This window comes from Chelonoidis abingdonii, chromosome 4, assembly GCF_003597395.2.
Source record: "Chelonoidis abingdonii isolate Lonesome George chromosome 4, CheloAbing_2.0, whole genome shotgun sequence".
NCBI lineage: Eukaryota > Metazoa > Chordata > Testudines > Testudinidae > Chelonoidis > Chelonoidis abingdonii.
In genome coordinates, this window is record NC_133772.1 from 24,620,607 (window position 1) to 24,642,270 (window position 21,664).

A 21,664-nucleotide genomic window follows, 5' to 3' on the forward strand; every position below is an offset into this window, starting at 1 on the left:
CCCGGGCCCGCTCCGCGCACGATGTCCGGCCCGCCGCTGGGGGCGCCGCACAGCCCCGGGGAAGGGCCCGGCAGCGCCGCCCAGTGGTGAGTATCGATCCCCGTCCCCGAGAGGTTAGCGGTAGGGCCGCTCGCAGGCAGCGCGGGGCTGTGCCCCGGGAAGGGGCTGCGGGGTGGAGCCTCTCGGCAGAGCGGTCCCACCGCTGCCCCCGGGGCGGGCCAGGGCTGGGGAGGAGCCTCGGAGCCTGGCCCCCGCTCGGAGAGGGCCCTGGGCCCGGGGACGGCAGCCCCTACAGGGTCTGTTACCAGCGAGCTGCTCTGGCCTGTCACTGAGCTAGGGCCGCACCGGAGGGGGACCAGGACCCCGAGGTACTGGGGGGGGCTGTTGCTTGTCACTGGGATGAACCCAGTTTGGGGGTTCCCAAGCACTCTCAAAGTGCAGTGTGAAGCCGGGTAAGTAACAAGCACCGTTAGGCTCACGGAGGGTTACGAGGACGGGGAGACATTTGCAGGGGATCCTGAAAGGAATGGGATTCGGATTAGGGTAGGGAAGGATGGGGCAGGGGCTGTATCCTACTTTCCCTGCTCTATCCTAATGTTGGATTGGCACATGGTATGTTTTCTGTCTGTTCAGCTACCGAGGAACAACAGAGAGTGTGTGCACGCATGTGTTACACATATATGCACCAGACCTGGTCTTGCCTCCATGGTTAAACAAATAGCATATTATTCTCTTGTAAAATTGCATTTTGCTTTTGATTTGGCAGCTTTTCCTAGTGGCCAGAGTTGCTTTATCAAAGGAAAACTTCCCTAATTTGGGGAGTCAGTTTATGGTTCCCTGCTCTAGGTCAGTCCCTTAAAGACATCATTGGCATGGTGCATCAGTCTCAGAAGACCTTCTCTGTATATGGGCAACGATTTTCCTGGAAGACTGAGTGGGATCTAAGCCAATAGTATAACTAAATAAAGACTTCCCCCAAAGTCTTAAGGGGGCAGCCATCAGTGAGGAGAAGGGCAAGCACTGCTTTCACTCCATCCCCCATGAACATTACACAGAATAGGTCTGAGCCACTTTCAGGTTTCTCTCAATAAAAGGTATAGGAGCCTCACTTCTTATGCAGACAGGACTGGCTGCAGAGCTGTTCCCAGGGAATGGAATGGGTAGTGACTTTACAAGTGCAATAAATCTCTCTCAGTTGGCCAAAGATGGTTTCCTACAGGAGCATGAATCAGAGCAAAACTTCCCCTTTTCACACCTCTGAGATTGAGTGGTCTTGTGCTCCATACTAGATACTAATATAGAGAAGGGCAGTTACTCGTTCCCACTTGAGCCTTTTTTTGTCAGTGTCTTTGCAGGCACAGGTTAAGAACCTTTTTAAGGGAGCAAGCTGAATCTAATCAGTGCAATGTAATAATTGTAATCTAAACAGTCATGAGAAATAGCTCACCACTGTCAACAACTAAGCCAGGACCATTGTGCTTAGTTTGTCTTATAGGTAGCTCCTTGTTAGAGGAGTGCCTAAGGAGTCAGCTCTATGAAAGGAGAGCTGCAATGCTGTTGTGACTGAGTGACATGCAGCTTCTGAGTCACAGAATTCCTACCCTACAGGTTACAGAAAGATCTGAGATGCACTGATCTGTCCAGTAAGGATAGTTTACCTACTTCCCGCTAATTGCAGTTCTAGCCTTCAACACTGTTGTCTTTCTTTCTGTCTCCCAAGAGGCAACTGAGGAAACTATGATATCTAAAATACATTTTAAAAAATGGAAAAAACACATTAGAGCCTGTTCTTGCATCAACTGTTTCACTGAAAACAGTGAGAAGGAGCTCTCTTGCTCAAAATCAGGTTCTGACTGTGAATCAGGACAGGTTGTTTCCCATGGAACTCTTAGGAATAGGCGAAATCTATCAAACAGATGAGTTGGAAAGTGGTAAGCTGGAATACACTTTAGAGTTGTAGCTATTCGCAAAGAACTTTCTTTGTCTGGTTCCAGACTTGCAAATATCCAGAAAGGCAACCAGCTGTGAAAACAGAGCTTACTTTTTGAATCTTGAGTCTGTAGAAGATGCCCTACAGTCTGAATGATATCTGGACTCTACTTGTTCTTAATCATGACTGTGAAATCTGAAGTTCTTCACACCCTCTGAGATTTAGAAATTAGATTGTTGCATAGTATCAAGATTTAAAATGGACATGCAGTTGCAACAATGGATGCATAGGCTTTTTATTTCTGTTTATCTCTAACATTTAATGTTTGATTAAGAAGATCACTGGAAATTCCTGTGATTGGCACAGCTTTGTTTCAGAAGTTAACATAATCATTCTTATTCTGGCAGTCAGCAGCTCCTTGAAAAGTCACCAATTCTATAAGCCTTGTGTACCCAAAGTTAGAAGACATTCTCAACCTCACAATCCTGAAGAAGAAAAGGATTTGTTATGCTTCTGCCAGAACCATCTGGTTAAAGCCAAAGCTCTATGTACTCTAGAGCAAGCTGGAGGTTCTCAAGAACAAGCCGGACCTAAATCCTGGAGCAAGATCACTAGCTCCTGTAGTCTCCCCTGCAGTTTCTGATTTTCTTTTCTAGCTATAGGTTTGACTGTCAAAAATATGCAGTTAATGTCCTTGTGGAGCTTGTTTTTTATATTCAGTTTATTTTATTCTGTCCACACACTTCCAATTTACAATATGCATTAGATTGTCATCTTTAGGTTTCAGAGTTAACATGTTAAGAAAATGGGGCCTGAATCATGGTGTCATCACAAATTTGTAGAAAGTCAGCTGTCCACTAGTGGATTTATTCACACTGAGGTTCGCAAAATGAACAATTTGGTAACTGGGGTTAAAGGAATGCTAATAGATAGCTAAAAGATAAGGAGGGAAACTGAATGTGTCCCCTTGCTTCTTTAAGGTATCATACAGGCCTGAAACTGTATTGGCTTTTGCTTGTTTTGAATTTTTTTCTCTTCAGAGACAGATGCATGTAATATTTTTTTCTTTGTCTTTCACATTAGAAATTCAGGACTTGCCTTTTGTAATAGCATAAAGAGCTGGTAAGACTGTAGTGGCGATGCCATGCTAGTTAACCCTGATTGAGGGGAATGTTACTTTTGTTCAAACGGGGCTAGGAGAGGGAAATAACTATTGAAAGAACACCTATTAACATGCCTGCTTGGGTAAACATTTGGGAGAACAGGTTCTTAAGGATTCAACACCCTTCCCCTTCAGTTAATGGCTGAGAAAGTTCACAATAGGCGACCTCTGGGATGCACCAGATTTGACATTCCTGATTGTTCTAAGGTAAGAAAGAGTCAGGATTTTTAAAAAATATAAATATATTTATTTATTTTGATATGGAGATTCTCAGACTGCCTTTATATATCAAAAACAATGACAAAAAGCATTAAAAAATGGCCCAAACTCAGATTTTTTTCTGCATTTGCAGGTCACTTTTGACCCTGTTCAAACATTTTTTGCTGCCTTACCAGCACTCCCATTTCTGAACAGGAAGTTTAGAAAAATTGTCATGCGTATTGTCACACCTGGACAAAAAAAAGTCTGGCTCTTAAGTTCAGTAAAGGTAGCATCCCTGTGTCAGTTTCCTTTACCCGTGACATGGTGAAAAAAGGTAGGATACTTATACCTGGGCTCTTTTCCAAAATTTCATACTGAAGAAGTTGGACGGATCATTCTAGAGACGATTTCAACCATCTTATCATTGCGTCTCTTCCTGGAAGTTCATCACATTCATGATCTATTCAAGGATTTGGCTTATATTCAAGATGTAGTGCATTGTCAAGAGTCATGACCCCAGGGGGAAAATAGACACCCTATAATTACAGTAAAATGGCAGTAAGAGATTGGGATGGCTTATTGAAGAACTAAAGAAAGTTTCTATAAAAATTTCATTTTATTAAAGGAAAAACAGGTGTATGTGGTGGAGTGAAATGTAGCAAAACTCAAAAATCTGAAACTGTTGAACTCATTTTAAGGATTTCTTTATCAACAATGTCACCAAGAAGCATAAAACTAAAATTAGTAGCTGGAGGTAGGTCCTTTTCCCGGTTCCTTTAGCAATGCCAGAGCTGCTAAGCTCTGCTTGAATTATAGGAGGATAATTCTTAACTGAAAGAGTTAAGCTTCATTTAAAAAAATAGATCCCAATTACTCACATGGGAATGGACTGACTGCTGACTCATCATTCCATTTAAATATACAAAATAATTCATAATCATATTCTCTAAAGGAAAAGAGATCTGCAACATGGAGAAAAATGGCTTTTAACTCTCTCTGCTCCCTCTCCCCTCCACTTTATGATGTATAAAAAAAGGTTGAGACTTTTAAAAATAAATCAATAAATAATTTGAATTTTTAAAAAACATTTGAAATGTCAGTCCAGGTCTTTCCTAGTTTTGATAGAAGACTCACCAGTGATCTCCAGTGTATATGGTGAGCTTTTTCAACCCTTAACTGAAGCAAAAAAAGTGTCACATCTTAACAAAGGCTGCTTTTTCTCCTAACTGTTTAATATGTGTTTGAGTTCAACAGATGTAAACAAAACAGAACTTTTAAACTGTCTGACTGAAAATTCCTTTCCTTTCCCATTGTTCAGCTTTCAGTGTCTTGTAATGCTACATCTCATTAGTCCTCCATAGCAAATTGTCTATAAGACAAGTGTATCTCTACAGTACAAGCTTGGTATTGTCTAGAAAACAGTATCTGTTGGTGAAGCTTGCCTTTTGCCTTCCTCTTACACAGGGTTCCACGGGTATAATTAGGGGTATGGTGCAAGCACCTATTCAGTTCTTTCTGACCAGCAAATATGCAGAGTCCAGAGCATACTTGCCATCGTTAATGCTTCTGTCATCTGTTTCTTCCTTTGTTTATGATCATTTGAATGATTAAAAACAAAAAACCAAAGCCATAACTCCTTGCTGGGAGCATGCCTATCATGGAGTTCATTCTTACTCCTTTCCTGTTTTCATTAATAGTCACTTTGAGAGCAAGTTGGGGTGCCTGTGGACTGCACGGGAGATGTGCAGAGCCCCAAGTATTTAGCAGTTACATGGCTAGGGAATTTTCTTCAAATTCTGCTCCTGGCTGCAGAATCTAAGCTTTTACGTCTAAAAAAGGAAAATTTCTAGACCACATAGTCATGAAAGAAACCTTCACAATATGAACCATGTGTTACAAACCTGCGTGTGACCCAGGAGTCAGGTGCTGTCTTCCTGAGTCTGCATGAACAATAGCTTTGGGAGGTGTAAAGTGACCCCATTCATCTCAATAGGATGTTTTATTCTGAAACATGATGATAGCTATTTAAGTGTCCACATGAATTGTTTCACTGGGGTTGTTTAAGCAAAAACACTTAGATGAAGTGCTTACCCATCTCTTCTGGTGCCAAAACTCCCATCTGTGTCCTACTTGGCTAATAAAACCTTCATTTTCCACTCACAACTTCCACGCTGCAAATATGGGTTGTGAGTACAAAAATATGTGGAATATTGAAAATGAAAACATGGGGGAAATGTTAAATATTTATTTATTTATTTAAATGGAGCTATTTCTGCCTGCTGTACTGGAGTGCAACATTTAGACCGTAGCAAAGTGAGCATAAAATATCCTTGGAAATGAGGTTTCATATCAAAGTGCTGGAGCTGAAAGCTTAACTCTCTAGATTTCAGAGCGAGGAAAGCTCTACAGGGTAAACCAGCCAGCCAATACCATGGTGATGATGTATTGCACCAACCACCAGTGGGGAGCCTGACCTCTGCAGCTGTGGCAGGAAGCTATCTGACTCTGGGAGTGGAGCATCCGCTATTGAATCACCTCAGTGGCTCTGTATTTGCTAGGAAAGGATAATATATTGGCAGACCTCTTGAGCAGATACTACAATTGGAAGTATGAATGATCCCTCAAAGACTCATCCTTTTCCACAAGGGCTGGAAGGCCCAGCTGGATTGCTCACTCACCAGAAACAGAATACTACATACTTCCAGACATTCTTGAGAGCAAGCTGGACTCAGCATTGCTGATGGAGGCCCTTCATCTTAACTGGGTCAGTAGTTCTTCTGTGCATGACACATGATGCTGTTGAAGCTCAGAGTCAAATGGAACAGAACCAAGATGCTGTTGATTACCCCAGGCTGGATTTCTTCGCAGTTTTGGTTCTCAGAACTTCCAGAACTGATATCGGAACCATAAAACCTGCTTCCCAGTTCAGTGAATCCCTCATGTTGTGGACTTGGACTATCAACTATGGCTGAAACAGTTAAAACTTATTGAGATCAATCAGGTTCCACATGGCAGCCATCTTGGCTTTCAGCCCTCCAGTGTGCTGATAGTCTACATTTAGCCTTCAGTAACCAAGTTACAGAAACAGTTGCTCCAAGTGTTCTCTTTGGTTTATGAATCCCTTCTACCATTGGATTTGAATATTGTTCTCACAATGATAGTGGGGCCTCTGTTTGCACCTCTATCGGGTTATTTTCTGTGTCATCTCTCTGAAGGTGTAATTAATCACAGCCATAACATGAACCCAGAGAGTTAGTTGAGATGCGGGTCTGAGGACTGATCCTCTCTGCACCATGTTCCATAAGGTAAAGGTGCTTCTGGACCCTCACTCCAAATACCTGTCTAAAATGGCTCTGATTCTATCTCCATCAGGCAATTAGTCTGCCATTATGTTTCCTCGAGTCTCATTCACATGCAAGGAGTTCAAGCTTTTAAATAACTTAAGGCCCTCTCGACATTTACATAAACTGATTTATAAGTTCCCCCAGCCTTTTTGTGCTATCTGAGGCGTTGAGACCCGGAGTCAGAATGTCTCAGGCCAAATGGATCAGACTATGTATATGTAGGGGTTTATTTAAATTGTGGAGAAATAACATTTTTTCATGGATTGGTCATGGCATAAATAGCAAATTTTGTGGATGAGTTACACATCCACAAAATTTGCTATTTATGCCGTGACCAATCCACAAAAAATGTGTGATTTGTCTGCAGCGTTTCTCATACTGGGAATCCCAACTCGAAATGGGGTTGCAAGCCTCTTGTATAAGGAGTTGTGGTATAGCCACCTTTATTTCTGTGCTGCCTTCCGGGGTTACTCCTAGGGGAATTCTGAGCATCTGCGGCCATGCAGAATTCATGTCTCGCATAATTTTGTTTTTTCCCTACATAAAAAACATTTTGCCTAAGAAGTGCTGCAGTTCTGCCTTTTTCTCATTAGGGGCCGCTGAACACAGCTGGCTGTTCTAGTGCCACAGCAGCCTCTTGGGGGCAAAAGGCAAAACTACAGCACTTCTTAGACAAAATGTTTTTATGCTGGAAAATACAAAATTCTATGCCCAGTGCTGCAGAATTCCCCTAGGAATAGTTTATCGCAGCACCCTGCCTGCAGAATCAGGTTAGGACAGAGTGGGGCACACAGAACTGCTGGGGGGTCACAGGTGGATTCAGAATGGCTAGTGGAAGGGACAGACTGGAGCATGGTCTCAGGAGCTTGTGGGGTGACAGCATTGAGCCTCGGGATCTGGCGGGAGTGCGGAGACCCATCAGGATGCGGGGACAGGGGCAGATGTGCTTGACTGAATGGGAGAGGCTTGGGGTTAGCCAGGGTCTGCATGGGGGAGGCTTCCCAGCAGCCTAACAATCCCCTTCCCACCCTCCAAAGAAAAACCTCCTATCCACACCCAACACCTTCCAGGTTCTCTCCTAGGCTCCTTTCCTCTCCCTCAGCTCCTCCGTTACTCCTGACTTCACCAAGTCTTTGCACTGCTTCTGACAGGTGCAGGAAATACAATTCTGTATTGTAATTTAAATGAATTACACAAAGTTCTGTATTAATATGCCTAGTAAGGAATCTATTTGTCAAAAAAAACACCACCACCAGAATCTTTGGTTGTTTTTTTTTTGGTCTGTATTGTTACAGACATACTTGCTGACAGATATTTTGAAATAAATGACCAAAATAATTCTAACTGGCATGATTATATTGTGTTATTTTGACAAATAAAATATGCAGAATTTTCAAATATTGTGTGCAGAATTTTTAACTTTTTTGGTGCAGAATTTTTAAATTTTTGGCACAGAATTCCCCCAGGAGTAAGAGTTGGGTGGCTGGAGAGCAGTGGCTGGTGGCTGGGTGCCCAGCTCTGAAGGCAGTGCTGGTGCCAGCAGCAGAGAAGTACGGATGGCAATACCATACCATGCCACTCTTATTTCTGCGCTGCTGCTGGCAGTGGTGCTGCCCTCAGAGCTGGGTGCCCCTCCAGCAGCCGCTGCTTTCTGCTCTGCCTTCACAGCTGGGAGGCCAGAGACCAGATTTCATGGTCCGTGACACAATTTTCATGTCTGCAAATTTGGTAGACCCCTATACATACATGTGCAGGCAGGGAGCCAGCATTTACCTTTCCTCCCTGCCTGAATGTTAACAACCTGCTTCTCCTCTCTCCAGAGTCCTGGAGATACAAAACATAGAAAAAGGAGCAGACGTCTCATCTTCTCTTTTTACATTCAGCGTCATGCTCTTTCCCCCATGGTTCCCCAGTTTTTTGGTGGCTGGGGGTGTGGAGAGGGAGTGGTAAATGTAAGAGCAGTAGAGTGGTGGTGAGATGTCTTCTCCCAGGAATAGTGAAAAGTTATACCTCAGAAAGAGGGGCCTTGTGGGCAGAGGAGGAAGATATGTTGGGGTTTTTGGTTTTTAGCTGAGAAGAATGTCATTCCCTGCCACTCTAGTATATAATAATTAGGCGTGAGTACAAACTGACAGAGTTCCGTAACAGCTGACCCAGTGATGTATATCACTAGAGAAGCATACGTTGTACCATTGAAATTACTGAAGACTATCTGTTATTTTCTGTAGTTAGCCAGCTTCTAAGATTAGACTATGGTATGTGTACAATAATTGGTGCGAATTAATCAAAATATCTGTGTTCTGATCATTTACACTACTCTTTTCTTCTTCCTCTTCTTTTGTTTTTTAAGCATTGCAGGCTGTATGTACCAAGTAGTTCAGACGACTGGGCCGGATGGAAAAAACCTTCTGAAGTTGCTCCCAATCTCTAAATCTTCTGGAAAATTTATGCCACTAGTTCAGTCATCAGTTGTGCCTGATGCTGCTAAAGGGAATGTATCAAGTCCGGTTCATTTTACTTTTAAGACACAGATTGCCAGTAGCACCACATCTTCATCTGTCAAGATACCTGTTTTTAAATCCACTAATCCTGGAAAGATCATTCTTACAAGGACATTGGATAAACAGGAAAATCTTAGCGTGAACCCTGAAAAAGAGAGCTTGACTACAAAACCAGTTTCTAATGTTCAGAGTAATTCTGTTTCAGTTGATAGATTATCTTTGCAAAATGTTGCTGTATCAACTTCATCTAACCAGAGTAATACAGCATATGTGTTAGTCAACACAAAAAGTCTTCCAGTGACGGTGAAATCTCCTGTGCTGCCTTCTGGGCATCACCTTCAGATACCAGCTCATGCAGAAGTGAAATCTGTCCCAGCTTCTTCTTTACCACCTACAGTACAGCAGAAAATACTTGCAGCTGCTGCTACAAATGCCTCTGGAGGAGCCGAAGCCACAAAAACACCAACTGTTATTTATGTGTCACCAGTAAATACAGTGAAAACAATCGTTCCCAAGCGCTTGCAAACCATTTGCCCAAAACCTGTCACAGAAGTATCAGAATCATTAATACTGACAACTGCACAAACAACAGTAAAGAGTTCTGTTCCGCCGGTGGGAACTTCTGATGGCCAACAGCGCCAGCAGACTCCAATGAAATGGGTCGTGCAAGAAAATTCCCAGGCATCAATACCATACCTTGTTCCTGTGAAGTCATCAAATAACACGGCTTCAAAGATCTTGAAAACCTTGGCAGATATGAAGAATGTAGAAAAAAATTCTGCAAATATTTTACCAGTCTGTTCTAACAGCCCTAGTGGAAGCCAGACAATCACTCCCATTAAAGATAATGCTCTGGTGATGTACAATGGGAAAGTGTATTTGCTGACAAAAAGAGGGTCTGATGTTCTGTCAGCCCAAATTGACCAACAAGCCTCTCTGGGTACTGACGCTCCTTTTAAAGAGGACACCTCTCAGCTGATAACCAATAAGGTGGTAAATCTAGTGTTATCGAAAAATAAAGGTATGACACTTACCCAAAAGGATCCAAAGCCAAGTATAAATACAGAGCCTGTTCCACAGCCTGATTTAAGAAAGAACTTAAAACCTGAACCTGCTCTGCTTGCAACACCACATGTGAATCAGCATATTATTACTACAAACCAATGCAGGCCTTTGTCCACAACAGGGGAGATTTCAAATGAAGTGAACCCAGTTAAAAAAATGGTGATGGATGAAAACATGCATTGTAACAGCAAAGAGAAGAGTCATTCTCCCAAAGCAGCAACTGCTGTTACTCCTCAGTCAAAACAACATTATACTTTCAGTGAAGAAGAACAAAAGGTAACTGTCTACAGCAAAATGTGCCCATGTTTATCTTTACCAAATTACGTCTAGATCCTGATTCTGTGTGACTGAAGCCAGTGTCATTCAAATCACATTTTTCTCTAAACAAGCATGCTGCCCCACCCCCCCAAATATTTCTTAATTAACCAAAAAGAAAAGCAATAAGGTTTTAATCAGTAAGATTGTAGTATGCTAATGAACAAACGTGAGAAGAGGAAAGAAAGGGAAGCTTACTTCTGTGTTAGCCAATGATTGCCATTTTTAATCTGGAACAAACTAACTAAAAACTCCTACTGAACCATAGCCTTCATTCCAAGCTGTGCTCCCTTTCCAATGGAACCAAGGAGGAGCGCTCCTTCCGGAAGGAAGAGTGAGTCCTGTCCCGTCAGTCTGTTTTCCTATCAGCCAAGTCCCAGCCTCTTCTGGGCATTTGGCAAAGAGGAGAATGCTTATTTGAAACTGCTTTGTGCTCACTTTGCAAGAGACAGAGACTGAACCAGCAGAGTCACTGCAGTGTGAGATAAAGGTATTTGTGCAAACCAGCTGAAGCCTTGGAAGTCCAAGGGGACTGGGCTACCAGGTGCAAAAGTGGATGCCAGGCAACCATAGACTTACCTCTGACGATATCCAACTGGAGAGGAGGAAGACACAAGTAGAGAGACCAGTGATTGACTTTCTCTGATAGTTTCTTCCCCTAAGAGCTTAGTAAAAAGTTAGGTTAAAAAGTCACAGTACATAAGTAGAAGTGAGGACTTTAATATAAAAAAGCATGCACACAAAAAATGAAACCAAAAAATAGTCTGATATCCTTTTTCATAGAGTGTAGTTGGCTGATCTCTGCGGTAGTTTCTATCACCACTTCTGGCAGGAGTTCAGTTCACTCGCAGGATCTCTTTTGAGTCCAAATATCTCTAGTCCATGCTGACTTTCCCCAGGTCTTGCCACCAGTTATTGGCTGAAAGCAGCCTTCAAAGGCCTCTTGCCCATATCAGGCTTGCAGTGTCAGTCTTCCCCCAAAGAAGAGGGGTGTAGGGTAAAGGAAAGGGCAGCCACTACCCTGGCCTGGGCTCCTCTTGCTACTGAAGCTCACTGCTAGTCCCCAGCAGCCTTTTCTCCTGGGCAAACTCCCTCCTCCTCCCTCCTCCCCCCCACTCGCAGTAGTGAGCGTCACTTTTTTAAGCTCCCCTTTTCGTCTCTCCCTGGGGAGCAACTTCCTGCCTAAATATAAGATTGGGTATGCTTCTGGGAGAGTCCTGGGAGAATGCTGTTCTCAGCAAACATCAGAAGCATCTGTACAGAAAACAAACTCCCAGATGAAGTGTGGGTTGGCAGGGACCAGTGCCTGGCTTGGTTGCATCTTCAGAGTATTCAGGGTTTCAACTCACCAGGCATTAGCGTCTCTGCCTTTTAGCAGATGGGTCAGGGGAGCTGTGATTGATGCAGAGTTGAGGATGAACCGATGATAGTATCCGATCAGGCCCAGAAAGCACCTCGTCTGTAGTGTGGGGCGTGAGTTTATTCATTGACTTTGTCTAATACAGGTTTCACAATGCCTCCTCTTATCTGATACCCTAAAATAATTTACTTCTGTCACAGCCAACTTACACTTAGATGGATTAGCTGTGGGGCAGGCTTCCTGTAGGGATGTAGGGACTGGCTGAACCTCTTTAAGTCAGGATCTCCACTTCCCTCTTTCCCGCAGTCCAGTGTGGCTTCCTTTGTTCTTCAGGGGTTGATGATGCCGTGGGCAGCGAGCAAGAGAGAGACGATTTGGGGCGCTGCCCTCTTGTAGCCCTTTCTCTTGCTCAAGAATCATCTCCCACTGATGTTCAGGAGACAGAAAGTCTGTGTGGCCAGGAACTTGTTTGTGACTGCCTTCCAGAACATGCTGGAACAAGGCCTGGGCAAAATCATACAGTGGAATCTTGCATCTTTACATACAGCGTTGCCACGTATACTGTACCAGGACTATAATGATCAGCAAATCATGAGTTTTCAAACGATACCTTACACAGTATGCTTTGTACAAAATGTATCATAGTCTTGTAAAAAGGGTGAACATAGTGGTACAGACTGTCACAACTGCCTTCCCTTGAACCCATCCTGCGATCATCAACTGGGGGGAGTCCTCCTACAGGCCCCTTCTTCTGCTCCCCAGTCCTCTGTGTAATCTCATTCCATCCAAGGGCGTTCTTTTTTCATATTCCCCTGTTGTCCCCGGGAGCAGCAGGTTATCAAGCTCTTCCCTGCGGTTCCTTCCTGGTGAGGAGTGGGTTTAAACTATGAGTGGGACTTGTGTCTGAGGTCAAGGGCCCCAGCCCAGTTTTTTGCCTCACAGGTGGTTATTCAGATGATGTCTCATCTGAGCATGGCCCCATCCCTCGCTGAGGTGATCCCCTCTTCATGTGGGTTGCTGGGGTGAGAGGTTTGTACATGTTTTCATTGCACCCAGGATGCAGCGTCTGCTCCTGGGCAAACCTCCCTCCCGTCCCACTCCTGCTTGCAGTAGCAAACTTCACCTTTTTAAGCTTCTCCAGATGGAGCATGTTCTTCAGGTGCATATGGTGAGAGTTGGCAGTGTTTTTCCTGGAATCAATCTGTTAGGATAGAAAGTGAAAATGTAGGGGAACCTTTGATTCTCTAGCCTGTGGTGAAATTATACTTATCTCTATATGCTTTGGTAGAGGAAGTCAGAGTCTTCCTACATAGCAACAAGCTGTTGACAGGAGAATGGATCAGGTATGGGGATAGAAGGAAGGGGTTTTGAAGCAAGAACAGAAGAGAAGATAACAGGACGATGCCGAGTAGCAATTACCATGTCATCCTGGGACATGCTACCGTACTAAATTAAAGTCGTATTTGCTGTATGATACTTGGCTAAGTTATTTATGTCATCACAGTCCCACTAAGTGCCTCATTCAAAAGAACAGCATCAGAGGACGAGGAGAGAATAATGCAATATGATGCCAATAATACCTGTTCCCTTTGGGACAGGCCACTGGGTAGTACAGCCCTGGGTTTTGTTCTTAACTATTTATTGCAGGGTTTTCTAGCTTGTGGATTGTGACTCTCAATCACAAGGGTTTCAGGAGAAGCAAAGGAGGGAACATGAGGCTATTCCCAGGCCTAGAGTGTTGTAGCCTCAGCATTTCCCTCCATCGCAGGGCTCTTGATTATAGAGTGGAGATAAGAACTCTGCTTAGCAGCATGGAGCAGTTCCAGGATCAGCCAGCAGGAAGAACTAGAGGCAAGAGTTGTTTCCTTCTTGCCAGATGCATTGTGGGGAAAGAGGAGGTGCTTGGTCCCCACATGTTATGCTAAGCTGGGGAGGGATTCATCAGCCCCTTCCCAATCCAGATATGTAAATGTAGTGCTCTGAGGGGGAGAGTTCCACTCCCTTTGGGCGGTGGGGTGAGGTGAGGCAGAGAGAAACTTTGAGGGAGACAGAGTAGCAATTTTACTGGCAACAACCCTTCCCAGCCTACATTAGACACTTTTTTTTAGCCTTAATCCACAAAAAAATACCATGACCCAAATCCCACAATCTTCTGTACCCACAAAGCATTGTAGGATACAGTGAGTGGCAAGTCAGAGTATTTGGCCATTTTGTGGTTGCAGACTAAGAAAGGCTGAGGATCTCTAGATGAGAAATTTATTATTTTAAAATATTATTTCATTTCTTTGTCTCTAGTCCCATTTTGGCACGTGCTTCCCCTCTGCCAGCCCAACCATTTGCATGAGCCAGGCATACTTCTTATCATTTTGTACATATTTTAAATCACTGCTACAAATTATGGGTTTGGGTTTGGGTTTTTTAGTTCATTATGTACCTCTGCACCCAAAATGGGACTGAATTTATTTCTGTTGTCTGCTTTGTGATACCCTTATGTCAGAGCTTTTTCAGTTCCTGAGGCCTTTGTGGAGACCAGATAGTGTCAGATGTTTTGCTTTCTCTCTCTCTCCTCCCACATGTGCATGCTCAAACAGGTGTTTGTTGTGTGATGGTTAAGAGTGGCATCAGGTTACAACAAAATTATGCGCAGAGGACTGTTAATACCAAACTTCTAGAATTATCAGTCATCTTTGAAATGTAGGCACCTGCAAACACACTGTGATCCAAGAGAGTGTCATTGTGATGAATATTTCCTATTTAGTCATCTGTTCCGTGGTAATTCTGGGACCTTAGGGTAAGTGGCTACCTTGCCTCTCCTAGCACTTTGTTAATATACTAGCAGGACTTGATAACTTTAATTTATGTGCTGTTTTAAAATAAATAAATATGGCAATGAAAAGGCAAATGATCATCTTATAATATTGTAATTTCTCCAAGTAAGCCAATATCTAAAGTTTAATGAACACTTTTTTACCAGAATATCAATGTTTTAAAGATCACAAGTTGTTGATGAGTGGTTGCAACACTGTTTATATACTGTATTTTTCTTATTTCAGATTCAAAATGAAAAGGTGCGCTCATCAGAAAAGGCCACTGAAATCAAACACAAAAGAGAACCCCATGGGAAACAATACCTGGAATTAAGAAAGAAATTCGGTCTCTTTAAAGAGGAGAGAGTATACCTTAATAGAATTCCCTTTCAAACTCCTCCTGCAGGATCAGAAGCAAGTGTGTGCTCCAGGAATAACTTTAAAAAGAATAATGATTCTTGGAGTGCGTCACCACAAGAAATGGCGATAACAGCTAAGCAGCAGGACCATGGTGAAGAGGAAAAGGTATCTCAATGTTTATGTATTTTGATGTGTTCCCTCCAATAGCCTACGCTTACACTTTTAGAAGTAGAATTTCACTGCTAATTAAATTACAATTTAACACAAGTGAAATTAATGTGAAGGAAAGGGGAGAGGAAATAACATATTTAGCGATTCAGCACTAGTTTCAGACTGTAGCTGCCACAAGTACAGGCAGTGTTGGTTGCCACTCATCTGTCATGCAGATGGCACTCAGTTCACTAAAAACACTTCTTTTCTCCCAGATTCCTTCAAACCACCTCTCACAGCTTACATTGGTGGTTCCTCTTTTGTTACTAACCTCGTCAAAGAAGCAGCTAGAACTTCAGGCAGAGCTGTTATCTTGACAAGTTTTATGGCATTTTTTAACTTAGTCTGTGAAAATCTGGAGGTGGGACGAAATTATTTACTTGTAAAACTCTCCCTCAAATAGCCACCATCATAGCATCCACCCAAGTGCTTACTGAGGTCTGTGTCTCCTGTGATCCAGAGCAGCCATTCAGTACCTAACAGAAGTCTTAAATCAGACAAGACATTTGCTTGTCTCCTCAAATTGGTCCACATATGTTTTTGTCCTAGCAATCAGCAGCTAGTGGCATGGAAGAGGATGACCTTCAACAGTGGCCTACAACAGGCCGTGCCAAACAGCTGTCAGATTGTGTAATCCCTCTGAGGAAGAGTCTTCTCCTCAAGACTGAGTATCCTGGCTCTGACCTTCAAAGAACCTAAAGTTATTTTTTTTAAGTTCTTCGACCTCATGGACTTGACCCTGAGTGAGGTCTTACAGAAGAAATCATTAATTCAGATTCTTGACATATGCATTCATTGTCCTTGTTTTTAAAGAATAGAACATATTTACATCCAGAAGTCTCACATTAAGTACAATAAACCCAGATACCAGCATATCTTGTCTTGCAGACCAGTAGTGAAGTCTAGTTCTTTCAGGGATAGGGAATATCCAGCTGGAATCAAGAGACTCCTCTCTTTAGTAGGTAGGGAGTCAGTGGTGCTGGGAAAAGTGAGAAAATTCTCTCTCTTGAGGGTTAGCCCACAATCCTGTTAGATAAGTGTTTCTTGTCTTGTGGAGACGGAAATATCTCAGAATTCCAGCCCTTCTCCTTCCCACCCTTTTTCCTTTGACAACTGTTTTCTCACATTCATGGTCCCTCATCAAAGAAATCATATCTTCAACAGGTCGCATCATCTAATCAGTGTTGGAGCCTCTTTTCTGTTCCCATAAGGCCAGTTGCTAAGACTCAACTCAGTTTAAATTATGGTCTCTCTTCCTCCCCAAAATCCAGAGCAGTCAGACCCCTCTTGGATATATTTTGTGAACATTCGGCCATTTCCAGAAGTTCAAGATGGAGTATCTCTCTTCACTCTATCCTGGCAGCGAGGGACTAAGAGGTTTTCTTTGCCTTAGCTCAAAGATGCCCAGTGTGTCCATTGCCCACATGCATCAGGAGTTTGTTCTCAGGGCAGCTCACTTCACTCTAGTTCAAATCCTTGCTCTTTGGTCTGACATCCAAATACGTGTGCCTTTACCAGGATGATTGTTGTTTATTGCCAAGGCTATAAGGAAAGCAGGCATGTGTTGATGGCTCATTCAAACAAAAACCATGTCTGAAGCCATGTGAGAGGTGTTACAGCTCTGAAACAAAGGAGCTTAAAGAGCCACAGACTCTTGAGAGGCTTTACCACTGGGCAGAGTAGAACCGAGGTTACTCACGGCCTCACGTGTCCTCTGACAGCTCAGCCAGTAAGCTGACAAAGCTTAATTTTGATAGGAGTCAGGCACTTAACCATGGGCTCTTTTACAAATCCCATTAGACACCTTCTGTATCTCTAGGTGCTTCATTTTCTTTGTACATCTGTTCCTTAGGAGCCTAAGTTTCACTTGAAATAAACAGGACTTAGGCTTCTAAGTCCCTTAGGCACTTTTGACTGTTTTATCTCTGGTCTTGCTGCAAATATTTCAAGTGATGGAGAATTTACCGTATTCCTTGGTAATCTGTTTCAGTGTTCAGTTACACTCACTGTTCAAAATTTTCGTCTTGTTTCCAGTCTGAACTTTGTTGACTTCAGCTTCCATCAACTGGATCATTTTAAGCCTTTGCTAGACTAAAGAGCCCTCTAACATCAAATATTTTCTCCCCGTGTGGGTAACTATAGACCATGATCAAGTTGCTTCTTAACCTTTCCATCAATAAGAAAAATATACTGAGTTTACTTTAGTCTGTCATTGTAAGGCATATTTTCCACATCTCCTATTATTCTGCTGCTCTTCTGTGAATCCTCTCCAGTTTTCAACTTCCTTTTTTTAAAGTGTGAGCCCATGAACTAGACACGCTATTCCAGTAGTTGCCTTACACATCTCCTTCCTCCTTCTTGATGTTCCTCTGTCTGTACACCCAATTATCATGTTAGCCCTTTTTGCTAAAGCATCACACAATCTGCAGATTAGGGAAGATCAGGGTGTGTTCCTCACGTATAGGACAATATCTTCACAACCACAAGAACTAGAAACTTAATTTTAAATGAAAGATTAAATTCTTCAGAAACTGCTTGACTGAAATCTAGATGTGATGTATCTACTTTGTCCCTTCATTCACTTATTTTGTACATCTAGTTAAAAAACAAGAACAAAAAGCAATGAGGTTTGTCTGGAAAGATCTGTTCTTTATAAATTAGTTCTGCTTGTTGCTCTTGCTTCTGTCACCTTTCATTAATATTAATTTCCCCTTCACTATTCATTCCATTATTTTATTAAGAATAGGAATTAGATCTATGGAGTAGTAGCTGCTACTACTTTGCCTTTTGAAAACTAGTGCTTTGTTGGCTTTTCCCTGTTGTTCTGGCATTCTTATTTCTTCTGAGAAATAATTGCAGTGGTACAGTGATTTTGACTGATAATTCTACAATACATTAAGAGTCATAGAAGTAAGAGTCCTTTTATCCATCTAAGAAGGCAGTATCCAACTCCACATTGTTCAGTCTGACACCAAATAGTTCCACTCTACCCAATCAAAAGCTTTCTCATGATATAATGCTAATACTATCAGATGCCAGCTCTCCCTAATTTTCAGTAATCATCTAGATTTTTTAATGTAATTATTAAATTACTAATTCATGCTTCAATCTACTGATTTTGCAAGCCTGCACAGTTTACATATATAAGTGTGTGTGTGAAAGAGAGAGAGAGACTCACTCACCACCACTCAGGTTTGAACACAGCCATTAGAGCAGCAGCCACAGGGGGCATTCTTCTCCATTGCCCAGGGAGTCTAGGCCCAGGACTGTCCAAGATAATTAAGGAACCTAGGCAGGATAGGAGGGCAGCTTTCCTAGGGTCGATCCTCCCCTTCTTTTTATTTGGGAGTGGGGAACACAAGAGTGCAATGGGGGAAGCCTCCTCGTTGGCCATAAAGGAGAAGAGGAGGAAGAGAGAGGTCCAAGCAACCTCTCTAATTTTTTTATATAAACATCTTTAAAAGTCTCAGAGCAAGCCTAGCATCACTGTGATAGCCAAGAATTTTCCTTTGATTAGACAGAGTGGGTAGCTCCCAACACACATCCAACGTTGTTAGATATCTTGTCTTGGAGCAAGCCTGTCGTGTGTATGTGTGTAATGTATATAATGTCATAATATATTTAATCTAGTTCAGAGGTAGACAAACTACAGTCTGCGGGCCACTTCTGGCCCGTGGGACCATCCTGCCCAGCCCTTGAGCTCCCGGCTGGGCAGACTTGCACTCCTCCCCTCCCCCACAGCCTCAGCTCTCCATGCCGTCGGCGCTCTTGGCAGCTGGGCTGCGAGAGCCAGTGGGTGTAGTGTATTAAATGCTCCCCATAGGAATGTGCTACTTACGGAGCACCAGGACTGGCAGCCATAAATAATACACTATAAGTAGCACATTCCTACGGAGACCAATTTAATACACTACATCCGGCCCTCCATATAGTTTCGGAACCCTGATGTGGCCCTCAGGCCAAAAAGTTTGCCCACCCCTGATCTTGTTGCTGAAACCTTGGTCGGTAAGTTTACATCATGGTTTAAGAGGAAAATAAGTCAACAGGATGATTCAATAATATATTCTCCCTGGATTTGGGAGGACTATTCTGGTTGCTTCTTTCATTGATGCTGAAAGCTTTATCCCAATTGTTAAAATGTCCATAAGTGGACCTATTCACACTCATTTGATGAAGCTCCATAGATAACTTAAGATGTGCATTGAGGTCCTTAATCGTGGACCATGGAAGTTTTGCCATTGACTCCAGTGGAAGTAGAAGCTTGGAGAGGGTTTTCTTTTTTCAAAAAAATATAGGAAATTCCATTAAAAATGTTTTAAGGTATCACAGTGAAGCACTTGAAATCTAGGAGACACCAAAGCTGAGTTTACCCATGAAACCTGGACTCGGTCCCCTTGTGAGTCTTCCTTATAATACAGTCTTCAATGATGTGATTGTAAACCGTTAATTTCACAGGACCCCTTCCCCATTCAGGTATGAATATTGGATGATGAGCAGTAAATGACACACAGGGGTAACAGTTAATTTTAAATAACATTAGAACAGAAGTGGAGAGGAAAGCTGCACACTGTATCGTTGTCTTTCAATATTTTATATAGTTTAAACTAATTTAATGTAGTTCTAAAAATTGTTTCAAATGCAGTAGCGACATAGGTGCGCTAAGTGTTGCAGTAAGACAACACCCGACTATTTTAAACCCTGCATAGTTTGTCCTGTTTGTGGTCGCTTCAATTGAGGACATGTAAAAACTGCTGACTTATGCCTGGTCTACACTAGAAAATGAGGTTGCTTTAGCTGCATTGATCAGGGGTGTGAATTCACACCCCTGAGCAGCATAGTTAAGCCAACCTAGGTCTCCATGTAGACAGCGCTAGATCCACAAAAGAATTGTTCTGCCAACCTCGCTACAACCTCTCAGGGAGGTGGATTCCTACACCAAAGGGCGAATCCCTCCCGTCAGTGCAGGTAGCACCTATGCTGAAGTGCTACAGCAGCGGTGCCACTTTAGCATTTTAAATGTAAACAAGCCCTGTGTGTGTTCTTACAGTAGTAATTTATGACAAAGATGCAAAGATAACCTTGTTCCTTTCAACTGCTGCAAGTAACAATCAGTCAATCAACAACAGTGATGTAGTTCAGTTAGATCGCTTGTCAATTTTCACAGTTGTTGGTGTGCATTGTTGGAAGATAGGATCAGTTCTTGGTTTCCTCTTGTTCTGTTGGTGTGGGGACAGAATTAGGATTCTGCAGGTTTACATACTTTTTAATATTTATTTACTTAAGGGTAACCTTAACTTTGGAGCATATTGCATCAAATCATTTAATAAATTATTTCAGCACGGTAATCTCAGATAACTACAACAAATAGTTGTTCTCGTATGTGCTTAATTTACGTTGATGATAAAACATTGAAATGCTATGCAATTTAGTGTACATATATTTTTTTGTTGATATACAGATAATTGTGGACCTGGAACAGGATTTGACTAAAAAAAGAAAAGCTAAACTCTCACCAATGCCAGAAAATGGAAAGAGAAGGAAAATGACAGTCAAATCAGCCATAAATCCAAGCGTGGAAAACAACAGCACCCGTTCTGTAATACTTAACAAGCGTATTTCATCCACTCCAGTCTTATCACAGCAGAAAAATTCCACAAGCTCTATTGGATCATCTCTAGGGAGGAACTCTGAGCAAGACCCATGTGTTCAAGATAACCAAGTTCAAGACACATGCTGTTCAGCTTTAGTTTCTTCCGAAGATGATGTTTCGACTAGTGAAAGTTCCTTTCGAGACGATGCTTTCCCTTTGACTCCGCCAGACTTGGATGAAACAATCAGGGATGAAAAAATAAAACGACTGAAACGGCTATTAAGAGAACGAGCGGCAGCACTGGAAGAGATGCGTAAAAAGATGCAGCAGACCTGAAAAATCTAACAAGTAATCTGGACCATATTCATTTCGATTCCCTGGACATTGTTGACTCAAACAAGAGATGGATTTGGTTCAGTTTCTCTGAACGTTTAAAATGAACATATAATCTAATTACCTGATATTCACAGGACATTAATGGGAGCTAAAATGCATGTATATAGAGGAGAGTAGACCCCAGAAGTAAGGAACATAAGAACTGGATTGTCCAGTATTCTGCTTTTGGGGAACCTATATGAGTCAAAAAATTTAGTGTGCAGAAAATATGCTATTTCAATTGTCAGTGCGGTATTTTCTCTAGCTTTAGAGTGAGCGCTTTCTGTACTAGTGCTAGAAAATTTTTGTGCTTTGGAATTTCAAGGCCTGTTTTTTGGAAATGTGAATTGCAAACCTCAACTGTAGATTTTTGTATTTTTAGTGCATGCTCACTTATGAATTACAGGAAATAAACTATAACATTAAATTGTTTCAGTACTTTAG

General features: G+C 42.4%; 1 protein-coding gene across 3 annotated transcripts; it reads left to right on the forward strand.

Moving 5' to 3' along the window:
• The first annotated feature begins 6 nt into the window (after positions 1–6).
• On the forward strand, positions 7–21,658 carry LRIF1 (ligand dependent nuclear receptor interacting factor 1). 3 transcript variants are annotated; one of them, XM_032801616.2, is made up of 4 exons: positions 7–86; positions 8,988–10,479; positions 14,932–15,210; positions 20,714–21,658. In XM_032801616.2, the coding sequence occupies exons 1-4, from the start codon at positions 22–24 to the stop codon at positions 21,179–21,181; spliced, it is 2,304 nt and encodes a 767-aa protein (XP_032657507.1). In that variant the 5' UTR covers positions 7–21; the 3' UTR covers positions 21,182–21,658. The 3 variants fall into 3 exon arrangements, with proteins under 3 accessions (XP_032657507.1, XP_074921065.1, XP_032657508.1); XM_075064964.1 differs by lacking the exon at positions 7–86 and adding an exon at positions 95–368; XM_032801617.2 differs by lacking the exon at positions 7–86 and adding an exon at positions 381–452.
• The last annotated feature ends 6 nt before the right edge of the window (positions 21,659–21,664 follow it).

Coding starts and splice junctions, on each gene's coding strand:
- LRIF1 (XM_032801616.2), top strand. CDS start 22: ATGTCCGGCCCGCCGCTGGGGGCGCCGCACAGCCCCGGGGAAGGGCCC. Junction 10,480..14,931: donor TCAGTGAAGAAGAACAAAAG/GTAACTGTCTAC, acceptor TTCTTATTTCAG/ATTCAAAATGAAAAGGTGCG. Junction 15,211..20,713: donor ACCATGGTGAAGAGGAAAAG/GTATCTCAATGT, acceptor GTTGATATACAG/ATAATTGTGGACCTGGAACA.